This window comes from Ziziphus jujuba, chromosome 3, assembly GCF_031755915.1.
Source record: "Ziziphus jujuba cultivar Dongzao chromosome 3, ASM3175591v1".
NCBI classification, from domain to species: Eukaryota; Viridiplantae; Streptophyta; class Magnoliopsida; order Rosales; family Rhamnaceae; genus Ziziphus; species Ziziphus jujuba.
Genome location: NC_083381.1, coordinates 25,152,258 through 25,167,531, shown reverse-complemented (window position 1 = coordinate 25,167,531; position 15,274 = coordinate 25,152,258). Strand labels below are relative to the sequence as shown.

Sequence of the window (15,274 nt, the reverse complement as noted above, 5' to 3'; positions counted from 1 at the left end):
ATGACTCTTATCGCTTCTAAACAGCCTGTCTCTCCCACCCACGCACTCTCAAAATGAAAACGGTTTCCGTACCGTATCTTGGACTCTATATTTTTTTCCAGATAAATAAGCAGAGCCTGATGATCCGAGACAGAAGTTGAAACATGCTTCACAAAGGCGGTAGGAAACAGAGTATGACCATCAATATTCGTAAAACATTAAATCCAACTGCTCTTGAATATTCTTCACACCGATTGCTCCACGTAAATTGATACTAAAGGTTGTAAAGAAAATGCATCAATTGTCTCCCAAAATTGATCAATTTGATATTGTGGTCTGTCTTTTCCCCTTTTCTTATAAGGTTGCTATAAAATTTCATTGAAATCTCTAAAGATAAACCATCCTCCCTGATGTCCGTCAGATAAAAGACGCAACAATTCCCAAGCAAATCTTCGATCAGATTCTTCTGGAGCTCCATAAAAACCAGTCAGCCGTATTTGTCCCTGTACCACACTACATAAATTCATATCGATATGGCCTATCAGAATAAGAATGAATTCTTAGATCGAACATTCCAACTGAAGATTTTCATGAGGCTGATCATTAGTCCCCACCACGGTTTCAGAAAAAAACCACATCTTGCTTCTGTCTTTTAGCCACACCCTTATCACCATCATCTAGACATATAATTGTCGACAAAGGTCTTTTATCAATTTTCTTTGCTAAATGTTTAGAACAATATTGTTTGTCAGGCAAAGAAGACTTCGGACGAACTCATAACAATTTGATCCAAAGACCTTGATTTCGACTTTCTTCGTTCCAACATTCTTGCCTAACTGCTCATCCAGATCAGCAGACGGTTGCTGAGACGTCAAACGTTCAACACCAGTCCTCCGTGATTGCACCGCACCCTGGTATTAAAACTGATGATTTCTCATGCAGACCAGAAAACAAGAACGGATCCTGGTCATTGTTAATTTCAACGCGGTCACTGTCCCCTGTTAAGGTTGACTTACGTACGAACAGAGAATGATCACCTTTTAAGAGCAACCTATCCACTGGAACTTGATCTCCAATCTTTATGCAAATCACATCCTACAACGATTTCAGATGTGCAAATCTGTTACCTTGTTCAATCTCTCAAAATATCAATTTGTCTACTGTTTCTGTTTCTGAATTGGGTCAACTTTTCAAAAGGGTACTCTACTGTTTCTGTTTCTTTGTTTCTTAATTGGGTCAACCTCGTAGATTTTTTGTGTGGTAAATCTCTTCCTCTGCATGCCAACCCTGTTCAAAGAAGTAGAAAATGCTTCCTTTGTTGATAAGCAAAAAAGATGTCCTAATTGAACAAAGCAGTTGTGATGATGATGGCACTTGACCTACCCAATTTAGCTTTTTCTTTTTGGCTCACGTCTGATCCATATGCCTATAAGCCACAATATCATGGATGTGGTGATGTAACAATTTTTGCTGACTCAAGCCTGCCACACATTCCAACTAAATCTGGCTCTTTCCATCTGGAAATTAGCTAAAAAAAAGTCAATTAATGAATATTTGCGTTAGAGCTAAAAATTTGTTAAAGTATAAGATTTAAATCCTTAATTTACCTCTTCCTAACAAACATCTTAAATCTCTCTGAACGTAGAAAAAACATTTTAGGAAATAGACTATTTGATCCAGGCTTATAATTGTGGCCTTTATTTTTTTAGGTTTCTCTTTAATAAAAAATAAAAATAAAATCAAAATAAAAATAAAAAAATGACAGGTGTTTTTTTTATTTCTTTCTTTCTGTCTTTTGTCTTGTTTTCCATAAAAGCAAAATCAACAAACAAAAAAGTATTTAATCTAAAAATATATATATATTATTTATCATCATTGTAGCAATCAAATCAAACCAACTAATATATTTTTATTAAATCAACATAGATAATGATGATTATGAACTATGACAAATACTAACATTCTTTTTCTTTTTACTAATAAAAGATGGTTTTATTAAAAATCTAAGAGAACAACATACTTTATTAAAAAAATCCAAAGAATCAAACAACCAGGGATTAAAAAATATATATATCTTGAATCAGTGTCTATAAAGAATCAAGAACAAATTATAGGAGTTAAAAGCTACAATTTTTTTTTTTTTTTGGGCAAATAAAATTACCAAAGTTGATTAAACCAAGATAATGCCACAGAAGTTAGAAATTTAAAGATTTAAGAAAATTTAATGTCACTAGTTGATCAACTGGGGAATTTTAACAATTAATCTTTGAAAAATATACATGAACCCCTTAATCTTTGTTAAAATTAATTGCATATACATCTTTATTATGGAAAACAATAAATAAATAAATAAAAATTAAAGCATCACTGAACTAATTAGATATGCCGAAATGTGAAACATGTTAGTGGGGAAGGGAAGCAATTTTTTTTTTTTTTTTTTTGGCTTAAATGAATAAGTAGCTAAATAAATTTGTACTGAGTTTATTGAAAATTCAATTTAAAATCTGTCATAGTAGACGAAAAATGGGAGAGAAGACCATAATCTTGTTTTGCAGTTCATTTATGAAGATATTTGACTTAGTACTTGCAGTTCAATGTTACTATTTTCATATTTTGTAGAATTTTAAAAGTACAAAGGAGGTTGGCTTTGTTTTTCTTTGTAGACTACAAGTTTTTTTTTTTTTTTTTTAATGAAAAAACCTGCTCCTAGTTTAACATTGTTAGACACATAACATTATTTTTCGATTTTATTGCAATAAGTAACATCCCTTTAGATTTTGTTTTATTTTCATAACAGTGTTACAAAACATGGTGAATAATGGGGTTCATTCTTTTGAAAATAACAAAACAGATCCTTCATTAAACTCACTCTTATAATTTCCTTTCCTTTGACATAACACACTCAATCAACCTTAATCACCCAAAAACAATAAAAACCTTAATCCTGTTGTTTGGATGACAAAATGTATCTAGGTAAGGCCGGGATCAGCCTGCAGGCCGAAGTCAACATGAAGCAAAAATATGAATTTATTTATTTATTTATTTATTATTATTATTTTATCTTTTATTTTTTTTGGGGGCAAAATTTTCAAATAAAATAAGATTTATAGACACTATTGGATTGACATCGGAATTGAATAACAACCATAGATAAAAATTGAACATATCCAAATAGAGGATTCTAATTCCTTTCTTCAAATAAGCTGATACATAACTAGGTACTAGAAAGGTACTTCAAATGAATAATACTAAGAATTTTAAATAAATATATTAAGATGTGTATCAAATTTTATGTATTAATATTTAATTAATTTTTATTTAATATATCTATCTTTTTAAAAATTTTATTATTCATAACTAAATTATAATAATATTTTAATTAATAAAATGCTGATACATAGCATTTATATTTATTTGATATTCCTATTATTACCTATTTTAAATAAATAAAAAATTATTTATCATTATCCTCAAAACTCAGGTCGAATGTCCAAGAAGCAATTAAGTCTAAGGCAAAAGCTGTATGGCTGTAAGCCTACCTTTATAGATTTTTATATTTTCCATAACTAAAAAATAACAAAATGATTACATTGAAATTTTGGGAGGGAAAAAAAAAGTATATTTTTTTTTTTACTTTTATAATTTCAGAGTAATGTTGGACCAGCCCTAACAGGTAGCTTTTGACTTTGCCTACTCAACCTGATTCCATAAGGCAAGCCCACTTGAAATTCGGGTTAGATTTGCTAGTCCAGTAATACAATTGTTATCAACTATTCCAAGCTTTTTTCCCAAAAGTCTTTTTTCAATTGAACTATCGTTCTTTTAAAAATTTAAATTTTTAAAATAAATAATATTTTAATTTGATATCAAAGTTAGCAATCTAAAAAATTATATGTTTAAAATTTAATAATTTCATCCAAAATAAAAAATGAAAACCCTCTTCCAGTCATTTTAAACTTTTGAAAAAAAAATAATAATTCAATTTAATTATTTTCCAAAAGGTCTTACTCTCAAAAACTCTAATAACTTCACTCAAAAAATCAAAAATAAAGAACCTAAAAATAAGATCAAAAGAGGCCAGCTTAAAAAGAAGCTTTGGCCTACATGCCTACATGTCTATATGTGTCTGCATGTGAGAGAAAGAGTGATAGAGAAAAAAAACAAATGTTAAAAGAATTGATAGTGCACCTCTAATCAACTGATAGCCCACCTCCCATCAACTAGGGGAAGGAGAGTGTTAGAGAAAAAAAGTTAAAAGAAATGATAGCTTAGTGTTAGAGAAAAAAATTAAAAGAAACGATAGGGCACCTCTCATCAACCAGGGGAAAGAGAATGTTAGAGAAAAAAAGTTAAAATGAATAAAATAATAATAATTCAACTTGATATTAGAGTCTGGAAGATAAAAATAAAATAATGATAATTCAATTTGGTATTAAAATTTAGAATTTAAGAGATTCTACATTCCCATATTCAAAATTCAAAAAAACTTTCTATTAATTTAATTTTTTTTTTTTTAAAATGATAATTTAAAACCTATAATCTAAAAAATTTGTGTAAAATTCAATAATTTCATCCAAAATACAAAAATAAACAAAAAAAAAAAAAAGGTGCAAAAAAGAACGGGCCTATATGTGAAAGCCCTCTCCCATTAAGTGATAATTCAACTTTTCCTAATTCCAATACTCTAGGCCCATTCAATTGTAAAGTACCATCTACTTATAGACTAATCAAGTAATAAAATGCATTATGTGACTGATCAGGTGAAAAAAGTAAATACAGATAGAAAAGAAAGAAGATCTAATTGAAATAATTGCAACAATACATATTAATAGGGGGGAAAAAACAAAAAGTCTAAAATAATTTTCTAATTTCTCCAGATCTAGGGTCTTCACTTTCTTTAGTAAGCTAGTCAATGTGGTAACGATTCATAATTTATATATAAATGCCAAAAACTATTCTTCAGCAATTCTCGAAGCTCATCTCTCAATGTTGTTCAGAAAGGGATTGAGATTCATTTGGGCATTGGCATAATATGCAGCAAAAGAAACGAGAACACCATATAATTCATTGGACAGGGTAATAAATAATAAGGATCTAGGTTATATTTTTCAAAAACTCCACTAATTAAGATGTTTTTTAACATTTTGATGCAAGAGCAGATACATAACCAATGACATGTTTATGTCCATTAAGAAGTTAATAGTTTTGTCATTGCATGATCCTGATCAGTAGGAATTGATTTAGAAAATATTACTTACTAAATCATCTTTGTCCACTTGTATTATATTAAAAAAAAAAAATATATATATATATATAGGATCTTCCAATTGCATAGAGGGTAAATATTCCATAAAACTACCTACATCTACCAACCTCATTTGAATTGTTGTTTCTGTTCTTTAAGTAATATTTGTAATCATTATGAATAAATCCATGATTCTCATGTTTATCTACTCGCTTAGCGGTTGACTTCAAATTTGTTTTCGGAGCTATTCCTAAACAGTCAGCTATATCTATTCTAGTTAGAAAAAAGTTGACTTTCTCTAAAAATCTATGCAAATGACTTTAATTTAGTGGGAGTTGATATCACATGTATGTTGGAAAATGAAATCAGTAACAACCAAATTGAGTCTCAACACAATGACATTTTACGTTAACGTTCCATTTATCCAACTTTTTCTTGATAACCATCACAACAATAATTGTTCATTTATCCAACTTTTGCTTGATAACCATCACAACAATAATTGTTGAAAACAGAGCTGCAATAGCAAAATAAAATTCGAACTTATAAAAAACCAAAAAAATTAAAAGAAAAAAATAATGTATCCAATGGAATATAAATCTGTTACAAGAATAAATAGGCATAAAGTCCTATTTTAAATAGAAATAGAAAACTAAACGGATATAAGAATAACAAACTAAAGAATCAATCACAAAATAAATTCCTAAAAATTAAAAACAAAAGCAATAAATTTAAAAATATTAAATCCTAATAAGACTATTCCACTTTTACCTCTAGTTTCTCTTCTCCTTGCTTTTTAGCTTTTCCTTTCTCTTTAGCTTTTCCTTTCACATTTCTTACACGTTGCTTAGAACCGATTTTAGAACAGGTCCACTTGACAAACCAACCGATAGGCCAAGATATGAAGGCGATCCCGTAACATGCAGCCCATTGCTCCCAGGTCAACCTTGTTGAATTTTCAAACGGCTTTAGAAATTGCACCACCAGTATCTGAACCCAAATGATTACTGCAATAATAAATAGAAACGATTTGTCCCCGTTTATTCCGATAAACACGTTCTTCTTCTCCAGCTTTCTTGCATTGAATTGATTGAAAACTTGGTAGAGCAGAACAGCATTCAAGATAAATGTGCCCTTTAACCGATAGTCTTCGCCGAAAAGTAAACCGGCCATGAACAGTAACACCAAAACGACAACACTCTGAAGCAGAACTTGAGCCAACAGGTTGTTCCACATGATTTTGGATACGAGTGGCTCTGTTGTTCCCACTGGTGGCTTCTCCATGAGTTCTTTGGTGGGCTTCTCCGTGGCAAGAGCCAGAGCACTCAGTGCATGCAAAATCAAGAACAACCATAATAAGTGGGCTGGGTTCAATGGAATTTCACCTACCAAAGCTACTGAAGTAAAGTTGATAGCAGGAGCAGCAAAACTGAAAGTGAGATAAAACTGTATGAATTTCTGGATGCTGTTGTAAATGCATCTACTCCATTTCACAACTGTGGTCACTGAAGCAAAATTATCATCCATGATGACGATTTTTGAGGCATTCTTGGCAACTTCGTCGCCTGGGTTACCAAGGAAGAGTCCTACATCAGCTGCTGTCAATGCCAATACATCACTTTCGTCATTCCCAGTGACTGCAACGACATGACCTTTTTGCTTCAAGCTTTGGACAAATAGCAATTTATCTTTATCAGATGATCTCACCATCAAGCAAATTTTATTAACTTTCTCCCTTCTCTGTTTTGGAGAGTAATTGCGAAACTTCTCACCGTCTATTACTGCTTCTTTCACGTCCGGGCGTGGATGAAGTATTCCACACTTACTGGCTATATCTATGGCTTCTTTGGTGGAAACATTGTCGCCCGTGGTCATCTTGACCATAATTCCGGCATTCTCACAGCATTCCACGTCTTTCTTACAAGGATCCTTGATGATACTCATTAATCCCAATAGGACCAGACCATCTTCTTTCGGCGTTTCATTGCCACCGGAGTCCTCCTCTTCCTCTTCTTTCTCCCCCTCCTCCCCCATTAATCCCAACAGGACCTGACCATCTTCTTTCAGGGCTCCATTTCCCTCCTCCTCCTTCTTCCCCTGCTCCCCTCCTCCCTCATTAATCCCAACAGAACTTGACCATCTTCTTTCAGGGTTCCAATTCCCTCCTCCCCCTCTTCCCCCACTAATCCCAACGGAACCAGACCATCTTCTTTCAGCGTTTCATTTCCATCGGATTCCTCCTCCTCCTCTTCCTCCTCCTCTTCTTCCTCCTCTTCCTCCGCCTCCTCCTCCCCCCCCCCCCCCCCCCCCCCCCCCCCCCCCTCTTCCTCCTCCTCCTCTTGCTCCTCCTCCCCCTCTTCCTCCTCCTCCTCCTCCACCTTTTGTGCAGGAACTGAACTATATGCAAAACCGATGCATTGGAGACTGCTCTTCGCCATATCATCAATGATACGCTGGAATTCCAATTTCTGGTTGCCATCAAGAACTTGAATCCTCCCAGAAGTATCGTAGTACCTCGAACACATTGCTAGAATGATATCTGCTGCTCCTTTCCAGTGAGTGTGCTCTGTCTTGTCTGCCTTCCTCTTGATTAAGACACTTCGTGTATCCTGTGGATTGAAGGCATCAACCGGATGAATAGTACACCTGTTTGTCACTTTATGTGAAGTCCAACTGCACCACCACTGCACCGACAATGTGAAGATTGCACAGCCACCATTTTTGACACCACTGCACCGACAGCCACCATTTATGACAATGGCCATTGCTGCACCGAAAATGGATTATTCAACAATTGTGGGCTCTGCAGAGGCTGTTGAAAATTGTGGCCATGCAACCGACCTTGTAAGCCTATAAATAGGCTCCATCCCGTTGTATGCAAGCCAAGCCAAGTGAGCGAGCTCAATATTATCCCAAGTGAGGAATATTGAGAGAAAACTCCGAGAGAGAGAGTGTTTAAGTTCCAGAGAGAGCTTGAGAGAAGAGTGAGCAATTCCAGAGAGAATTGGAGAGTGTAGAGAGAGGTTCCACGTGAGAATCCAAGAGAGAAGTTTTTGTATTTTTGTATTCTATTTTCAAGAGAGTAATAGAATTTTTTTTATTTTTCTTCTCATATTTCTTCTCTAAAGTGGTCAGAGAACCACAACAAGTGGTATCAAAGCTCCAGGTCGAGAGCTTGGGTTCAAAATTTGAAGAAACAAAGCTACTGTTCTTCAAGTTGGTGTTTCAAAAAGTTGCTCAAATAATTAATTTGACAATACCAGGTGAAAGTACCCGACGAGAAGAGAACGCACAAGTTCGCCGGAGAGAAAGAGAGCGTCTCACGCGCCCACACGCGCCGCCTGAAGTTTTCTGCAACAGTTCACGCGCCTCACGCGCCGCACGCGCCGTCTGGAGGTTGAAGACGACCATGTCAGCAGCCACGTCAGCGCACCCCTGCCACGTCATCTGCCACGCCAGCCGACACGTCGTCAGCCATGCCAGCCGACACATCATCTGCCACGTGTTGACACGTCAGCACATTCTGCCACGTCATCAATATTTTCTAAAATTACGGAACAGCCCCTGAATTATTGGAAATTACATATTGACCCCTGTAGTTTCTGTATTTGCAGGTTGACCCAGATATTTTGTGAAATTATATTTTTGCCCTAAAATTTCTGGTAATTATATTTTGACCCCGGAAGAGTCAAGTCCACCATTTTCGGCCGTTCCGGACGCAACGGTTAACTCCGTTTTGCCAAATTCAGCTCCATTTTTGGTCAAGCCATAATGTCAATGGAAGAATCATCTTCGGGAGCTATGGTTAAGCTCACTGCCACAAATTATACACTTTGGAGACCTCGGATGGAAGATCTCCTCAACTGTAAGGATCTGTTTGATCCTATAGAAGCGAAAGGAGAAAACCCCGATCCCAGCAAAGAAGCAGAATGGAAGAAATTAAACAAGAAAACGATCGGTCAGATCAGGCAATGGATCGACCACAGTGTCTTCCATCATGTAGCGAAGGAAACGGATACATATGCCCTCTGGACAAAATTGGAGGACATGTACCAGGCCAAGACTGCTCGGAACAAAGCCCTGTTGCTTAAGCGATTGGTAAATTTAAAATTACAGAGTGGAACTTCTGTAGCTGAGCATACCAGTGAGTTTCAGAGCTTGGTAAATCAACTATCTACTGTGGATTATCAACTAGGGGATGAGGATCAGGCCCTCCTACTTCTAAGCTCTCTTCCAGATAGTTGGGAGACATTGGTAGTCTCTCTCAGCAATTCGGCCCCGAATGGCAAACTTACTATGTCTATGGTTAAGGATGCCCTATTTAATGAAGAGGCCAGGAGAAAGGACATTGGCATGGATCAGTCACATGCCCTCGTCACAGAGAGAGGAAGACAGCAAAGAGGTGGTCGAGATAGGGGGAGAGGTAGGAGCAAGAGCAGAGGCAGATCTACAGACGGTAGAAAATCATCGTATAAGTGTTATCATTGTGGCTTGGAGGGTCACATGAAGAAGAACTGCAGAAAGTTATTGAGAGAGCAGAGACTCCAAGGTAATCAGCCGAAGAAGGATGGAGAGACACTAGTCACTGTTACAGGAGAAGTGGCGCTCTGCTCCACCGAAGAAGAGACATGCCTTCATATATCAACCCAAGATGTTGAGTGGGTAGTCGATACTGCAGCATCCTACCATGTCACTCCACACAGAGATTTCTTCAAAACGTACAAAGCAGGAGACTTTGGTACGGTAAAAATGGGAAATTCCAGTTTTGCAAAGATTATGGGAACTGGTGATATTCAGGTAAAAACGAATGTTGGTTGTACAATCACTTTGAAGGATGTCCGTCATGTTCCAGATCTTCGGCTTAATCTACTTTCGGGAGCAGCCTTAAACAAGCAAGGCTATGACAACTACTTCAGCAAAGGCACATGGAAAATGTCGAAAGGTGCCATAGTTGTCGCCCGAGGACATATTTGTGGAATGCTGTACAAGACTCATGTGAAGATATGTGCAGATAGCCTCAATATTGCAGAAGGAGAGGCGTCTCAAAATCTGTGGCACCAGAGACTCGGTCACATGAGTGAAAAGGGATTGTCCACTTTGGCAAGGAAGAAGTTTATCACTGTTTGCAAGGATGCTGCGCTAGATCCTTGTAATCACTGCTTGTTTGGTAAGCAACATAGAGTCTCCTTCAGTTCCTCTGCATTGAGAAGATCAGAGTTGCTTAGTCTGGTGCACTCTGATGTTTGTGGTCCCATGGAGGTGGAATCATTAGGTGGCAACAAGTATTTCCTGACCTTCATTGATGATGCTTCACGGAAGGTGTGGGTATATTTCTTGAAGACAAAGGACCAGGTATTGGATTACTTCAAACTGTTTCATACCATGGTAGAGCGTGAAACAGGAAAGAAGCTGAAATGCCTCCGCTCAGATAATGGAGGCGAGTATACTTCCAAGGAGTTCGATGCCTACTGCAGAAGACACGGCATTCAACATGAGAAGACGGTCCCTCGCACCCCACAACATAATGGAATAGCCGAAAGAATGAACCGAACCATTATGGAAAAGGTCAGAAGTATGATCAGTATGGCTAAGCTGCCAAAGCCATTCTGGGGAGAAGCTGTTCGTGCCGCCTGCTATTTAATCAACATATCACCGTCAGTACCGTTGAATTTTGACATTCCGGAGAAAGTGTGGTCGGGTAAGATTCCCTCCTACTCTCATTTAAGAATGTTTGGTTGTTTAGCTTATGTACATGTATCCAAGGAGCTCAGACAGAAGCTCGATGCAAGATCTACTCCATGCATCTTTATAGGATATGGAGATGAAGAATTCGGATACAGGTTATGGGACCCGAAAACAAAGAAGGTTATTAGAAGCAGGGATGTAGTATTCCATGAAAACCAGAAAATGGAAGACATTGAAAAGCCCAGAATGTCTCCTAATTGTAGTTCTAGTGCCGAGAATTTTTGTCCTAATCCAGCACCAGCACAAATAGCCACAGAAGATAATGAGGTGCATGAAGATATACCAGAAGCAGACCAGGAGGAAGAAGGGGATATTGAGCAGGGGGAGACTCAATCCTCTCAAGCAGCTGCAGGGCCATCACAGCGGTCAGATGATGGTACACCTCCTGAAACCAGTGGTTTACAAGTTCGGAGATCTGAGCGAGGCCGAATTCCATCAAAGAGATTTCCAGAATCTGAGTATATTCTGCTTACTGAAGAGGGGGAGCCAGAGAGTTTCCAGGAAGCTGTTTCTCATCAAGAGAAGGAAAAGTGGCTGCAAGCAATGCAAGATGAGATGGAATCCTTGCAGAAAAATCATACTTATGAGTTGGTTGAGCTTCCAACAGGAAAGAAGGCACTAAAGAATAAATGGGTGTTCAAGCTCAAGAAAGATGGTAGCGGAAAGGTGGTGAAACACAAAGCCCGATTGGTGGTCAAAGGATTTCTTCAGAAGAAAGGAATTGACTTTGATGAGATTTTTTCACCAGTGGTAAAAATGACTTCAATTCGAGTCATTTTTGGTTTAGTAGCAAGTCTAAACCTAGAGCTTGAACAGATGGATGTGAAGACAGCATTTCTTCACGGTGATTTACATGAAGAAATCTACATGGAGCAGCCAGAAGGATTTGAGGTTTCAGGGAAAGAAAATCTCGTATAAGAAGTTTGACTCGTTTATGGTGAGTCAAGGTTATAAAAGGACTGCAGCAGACCAGTGTGTTTATATTCAAAAATTTTCAGGTGGAAACTTCATTGCACTTTTGCTATATGTGGACGACATGTTGATCGTTGGACAAGATGCAATGAAGATTAGTCAGCTGAAGAAAGAATTGTCTAAGTCCTTTGATATGAAAGACTTAGGACCAGCTCAACAAATTTTGGGAATGCAAATAATCCGAGACAGGAAGAATAGAAGGTTATGGCTATCTCAAGAGAAGTATGTTGAACGGGTGATAAAGAGATTCAACATGGATAAAGCCAAACCGGTCAGCATTCCACTTGCAAATCATTTCAAGTTGAGTAAGAAATTGTGCCCCTCATCCAAAGAAGAGATAGAGGAGATGGCTTCAGTACCATATTCTTCAGCGGTAGGAAGTTTGATGTATGCAATGGTGTGTACCAAACCAGATATTGCTCATGCAGTAGGTGTTGTGAGCAGATTTCTTTCAAATCCTGGAAAGAAACACTGGGAAGCAGTCAAATGGATTCTCAGGTATCTTAAAGGTACATCGAAGCTGTGCTTATGCTACGGGGGATGTGATCCAATCTTAGAAGGCTATACAGATGCAGATATGGCCGGAGACCCTGATAATAGAAAGTCTACATCAGGTTATCTCTACACTTTTGCGGGGGGAGCTGTGTCATGGCAGTCAAGATTGCAGAAGTGTGTTGCTTTATCCACTACTGAAGCAGAGTACATTGCCGCAGCGGAAGCGGGTAAGGAAATGTTGTGGTTAAAGCGTTTTCTCACAGAATTGGGCATCAAGCAAGAAGACTACAAGATACATTGTGATAACCAAAGTGCCATGGATTTGAGCAAAAACTCAATGTATCATTCCCGTACAAAGCACATTGACATCCGCTATCATTGGATACGCGAAGTAATAGATCAACAGTTGCTGAAACTGATGAAGATCCACACAAAAGAGAATCCAGCAGATATGCTAACAAAAGTTGTTGCTCAAGAGAAGCTGAAGCTATGCAGAGACATAGCTGGAATAGATGGCAGATGACCATCAGTTTTAAATGCGGCTGGAGGGGGAGAATTGTGAAGTCCAGCCGCACCACCACTGCACCGACAGTGTGAAGATTGCACAGCCACCATTTTTGACACCACTGCACCGACAGCCACCATTTATGACAATGGCCATTGCTGCACCGAAAATGGATTGTTCAACAATTGTGGGCTCTGCAGAGGCTGTTGAAAATTGTGGCCATGCAACCGACCTTGTAAGCCTATAAATAGGCTCCATCCCGTTGTATGCAAGCCAAGCCAAGTGAGCAAGCTCAATATTATCCCAAGTGAGGAATATTGAGAGAAAACTCCGAGAGAGAGAGTGTTTAAGTTCCAGAGAGAGCTTGAGAGAAGAGTGAGCAATTCCAGAGAGAATTGGAGAGTGTAGAGAGAGGTTTCACGTGAGAATTCAAGAGAGAAGTTTTTGTATTTTTGTATTCTATTTTCAAGAGAGTAATAGAATTTTTTTTATTTTTCTTCTCATATTTCTTCTTTAAAGTGGTCAGAGAACCACAACACTTTATCCATATCCATATTCAACTCCTGAATTGCCCATGAAACAATTGCTTTCTCGGTGGGAATACCTGGGATTCCGCATTCTGTTCCACAAGTAACATACAGGCCGGTGATTCCTTCTCGCAACAAATCCTTAACACAACGAGCAACTGAAGAGTAAGCTCCTTTATCCAAAGAGACATTGCCAAACCAAAACTTGTCGACCTTCAACTGGTTCATGGTGAGATCGTTGCCTGTTATGTTCACACAAATGGTGGTGGTAGATGCCATCTTCTCCCAAGCGGAGGAATCACTCACCATTAATTCCATGTCAGCCATCATCCTAATCTCTGAAAATGAAGCAATAAGCCCAACGGCCAATCGCAAGCCTTCCGGAATCGCAAACATAACAATGACGACAAAAGCTTCTATAAATATAGCAACTGTAGAATTCCAACCGTCAGCAAAAATGGCATCGCCAGACTTGAATTCTTGGTTTCCATATTCGTCCTTGGTGTTCCCAGTAAAGTATCTGGCTAACAAGACTACAATAAATATCGAAGCATTTTTCAGCCAAACCTCACGGATTGAGGAGCAAAGCTGATCGAGTTTATCTTGCAATGGGGTATGCTCATTTGGACTGTTTCGGCTCTTTTTTCTTGCCCGTACTGTGGACTTGCCAACTGAAATGACAAGCATCCGGCCAGAACCACCAACCACCTGAGATCCAGAAAACAAGAATGGATTCTGGTCATGGTTAATTTCAACCTCGTGACTGTCCGCTGTCAAGCTTGAAGCATCCACGAACAGAGATTCACCTTCTGCTTTTAAGAGCAATCCATCCGCTGGAACTTGGTCTTTAGTCTTTAAGCAAATCACATCTCCGACAACGATTTCAGATGTGCAAATTCGTTGCTTTCTTCCACCCCTCACGACGTCAATTCGTGTAACATCTCTCTCTCTGAGTTGGGTGAACTTCCGAGAGGGTACTCTACAACTTCCGACGACATAGGCAGCATAGAATAGGATATATGTAGCAATAATGCTCACCAAGTCTTTATAAACGGTAAATCGGTGGAGGGATTGCCATACGCGTCGGTTATAGTCTTTTGATGGGAGCTGCCAGATGAAATTTAAAATTCGTACATGTTTGGAGGGATTGCGATATGAGTTTGAGCCAAATACTCTACGTCGTCGAGCAATCTCTTTTCCATCATTAGAAATCCCCTTGCGTATATCAGTTCGGAGAGCGCTGGCTACTCCGTCAATCCCTCCCTGTTTCTTAAGATTCTCCAAATCCTTCTTCTTCACAAGCTTCACGAGTCTTTTTTGTTTTCTTTTTGTTGGGATAGAAGAGGGCTGTCTTCGGTTCCTAGCAGCAGAATCCATTTCTTTGCATTCGGAATCTTTAATAGTTCCCCACCCCCCAAAAAAAAAAAAAAAAAACAGAGAAGGCAAGTATGAAGAATTGATGATGGGAAAAAAGAGAGAAAGACAAATTCTGGTATCTATAATGGTGGGAAAAGAGAGAGAGAAAGAGAGAGAGAGAGAGAGAGAGAGAGAGGATAAGAACCAATAATGGTGGAAAAGGAGAGAAGGTAAGTATGGAGAATGGTATGAAAAAAACAGATAAATAGACGTTCAAGAATGGTATGAAAAAAAGGGAGACACAAGTCCTGGGTATGCAGTTGTTTGTCGTGAAATGTGTTTATATACGTGTGCTAATCGTGTTTCCACAGAAATTTCCAAGAAGGAGATGTATTCAATCTTCATAGAAAAACTAATATGACAAGTTTTTCCAAAAAAAAAGGACTCTTA

The 15,274-nt window shown here is 38.0% G+C and overlaps 1 protein-coding gene across 1 annotated transcript; it reads right to left on the bottom strand.

Annotated features, from left to right (window-relative positions):
- Positions 1–344: 344 nt before the first annotated feature.
- Positions 345–14,845, bottom strand: LOC132803158 (putative calcium-transporting ATPase 13, plasma membrane-type). The gene is made up of 6 exons (XM_060815424.1): positions 13,473–14,845; positions 7,568–7,897; positions 5,996–7,406; positions 1,000–1,074; positions 777–890; positions 345–482 (listed from the first exon to the last, which is right to left on the bottom strand). The coding sequence occupies exons 1-6, from the start codon at positions 14,843–14,845 to the stop codon at positions 345–347; spliced, it is 3,441 nt and encodes a 1,146-aa protein (XP_060671407.1).
- Between the last annotated feature and the right edge of the window lie 429 nt (positions 14,846–15,274).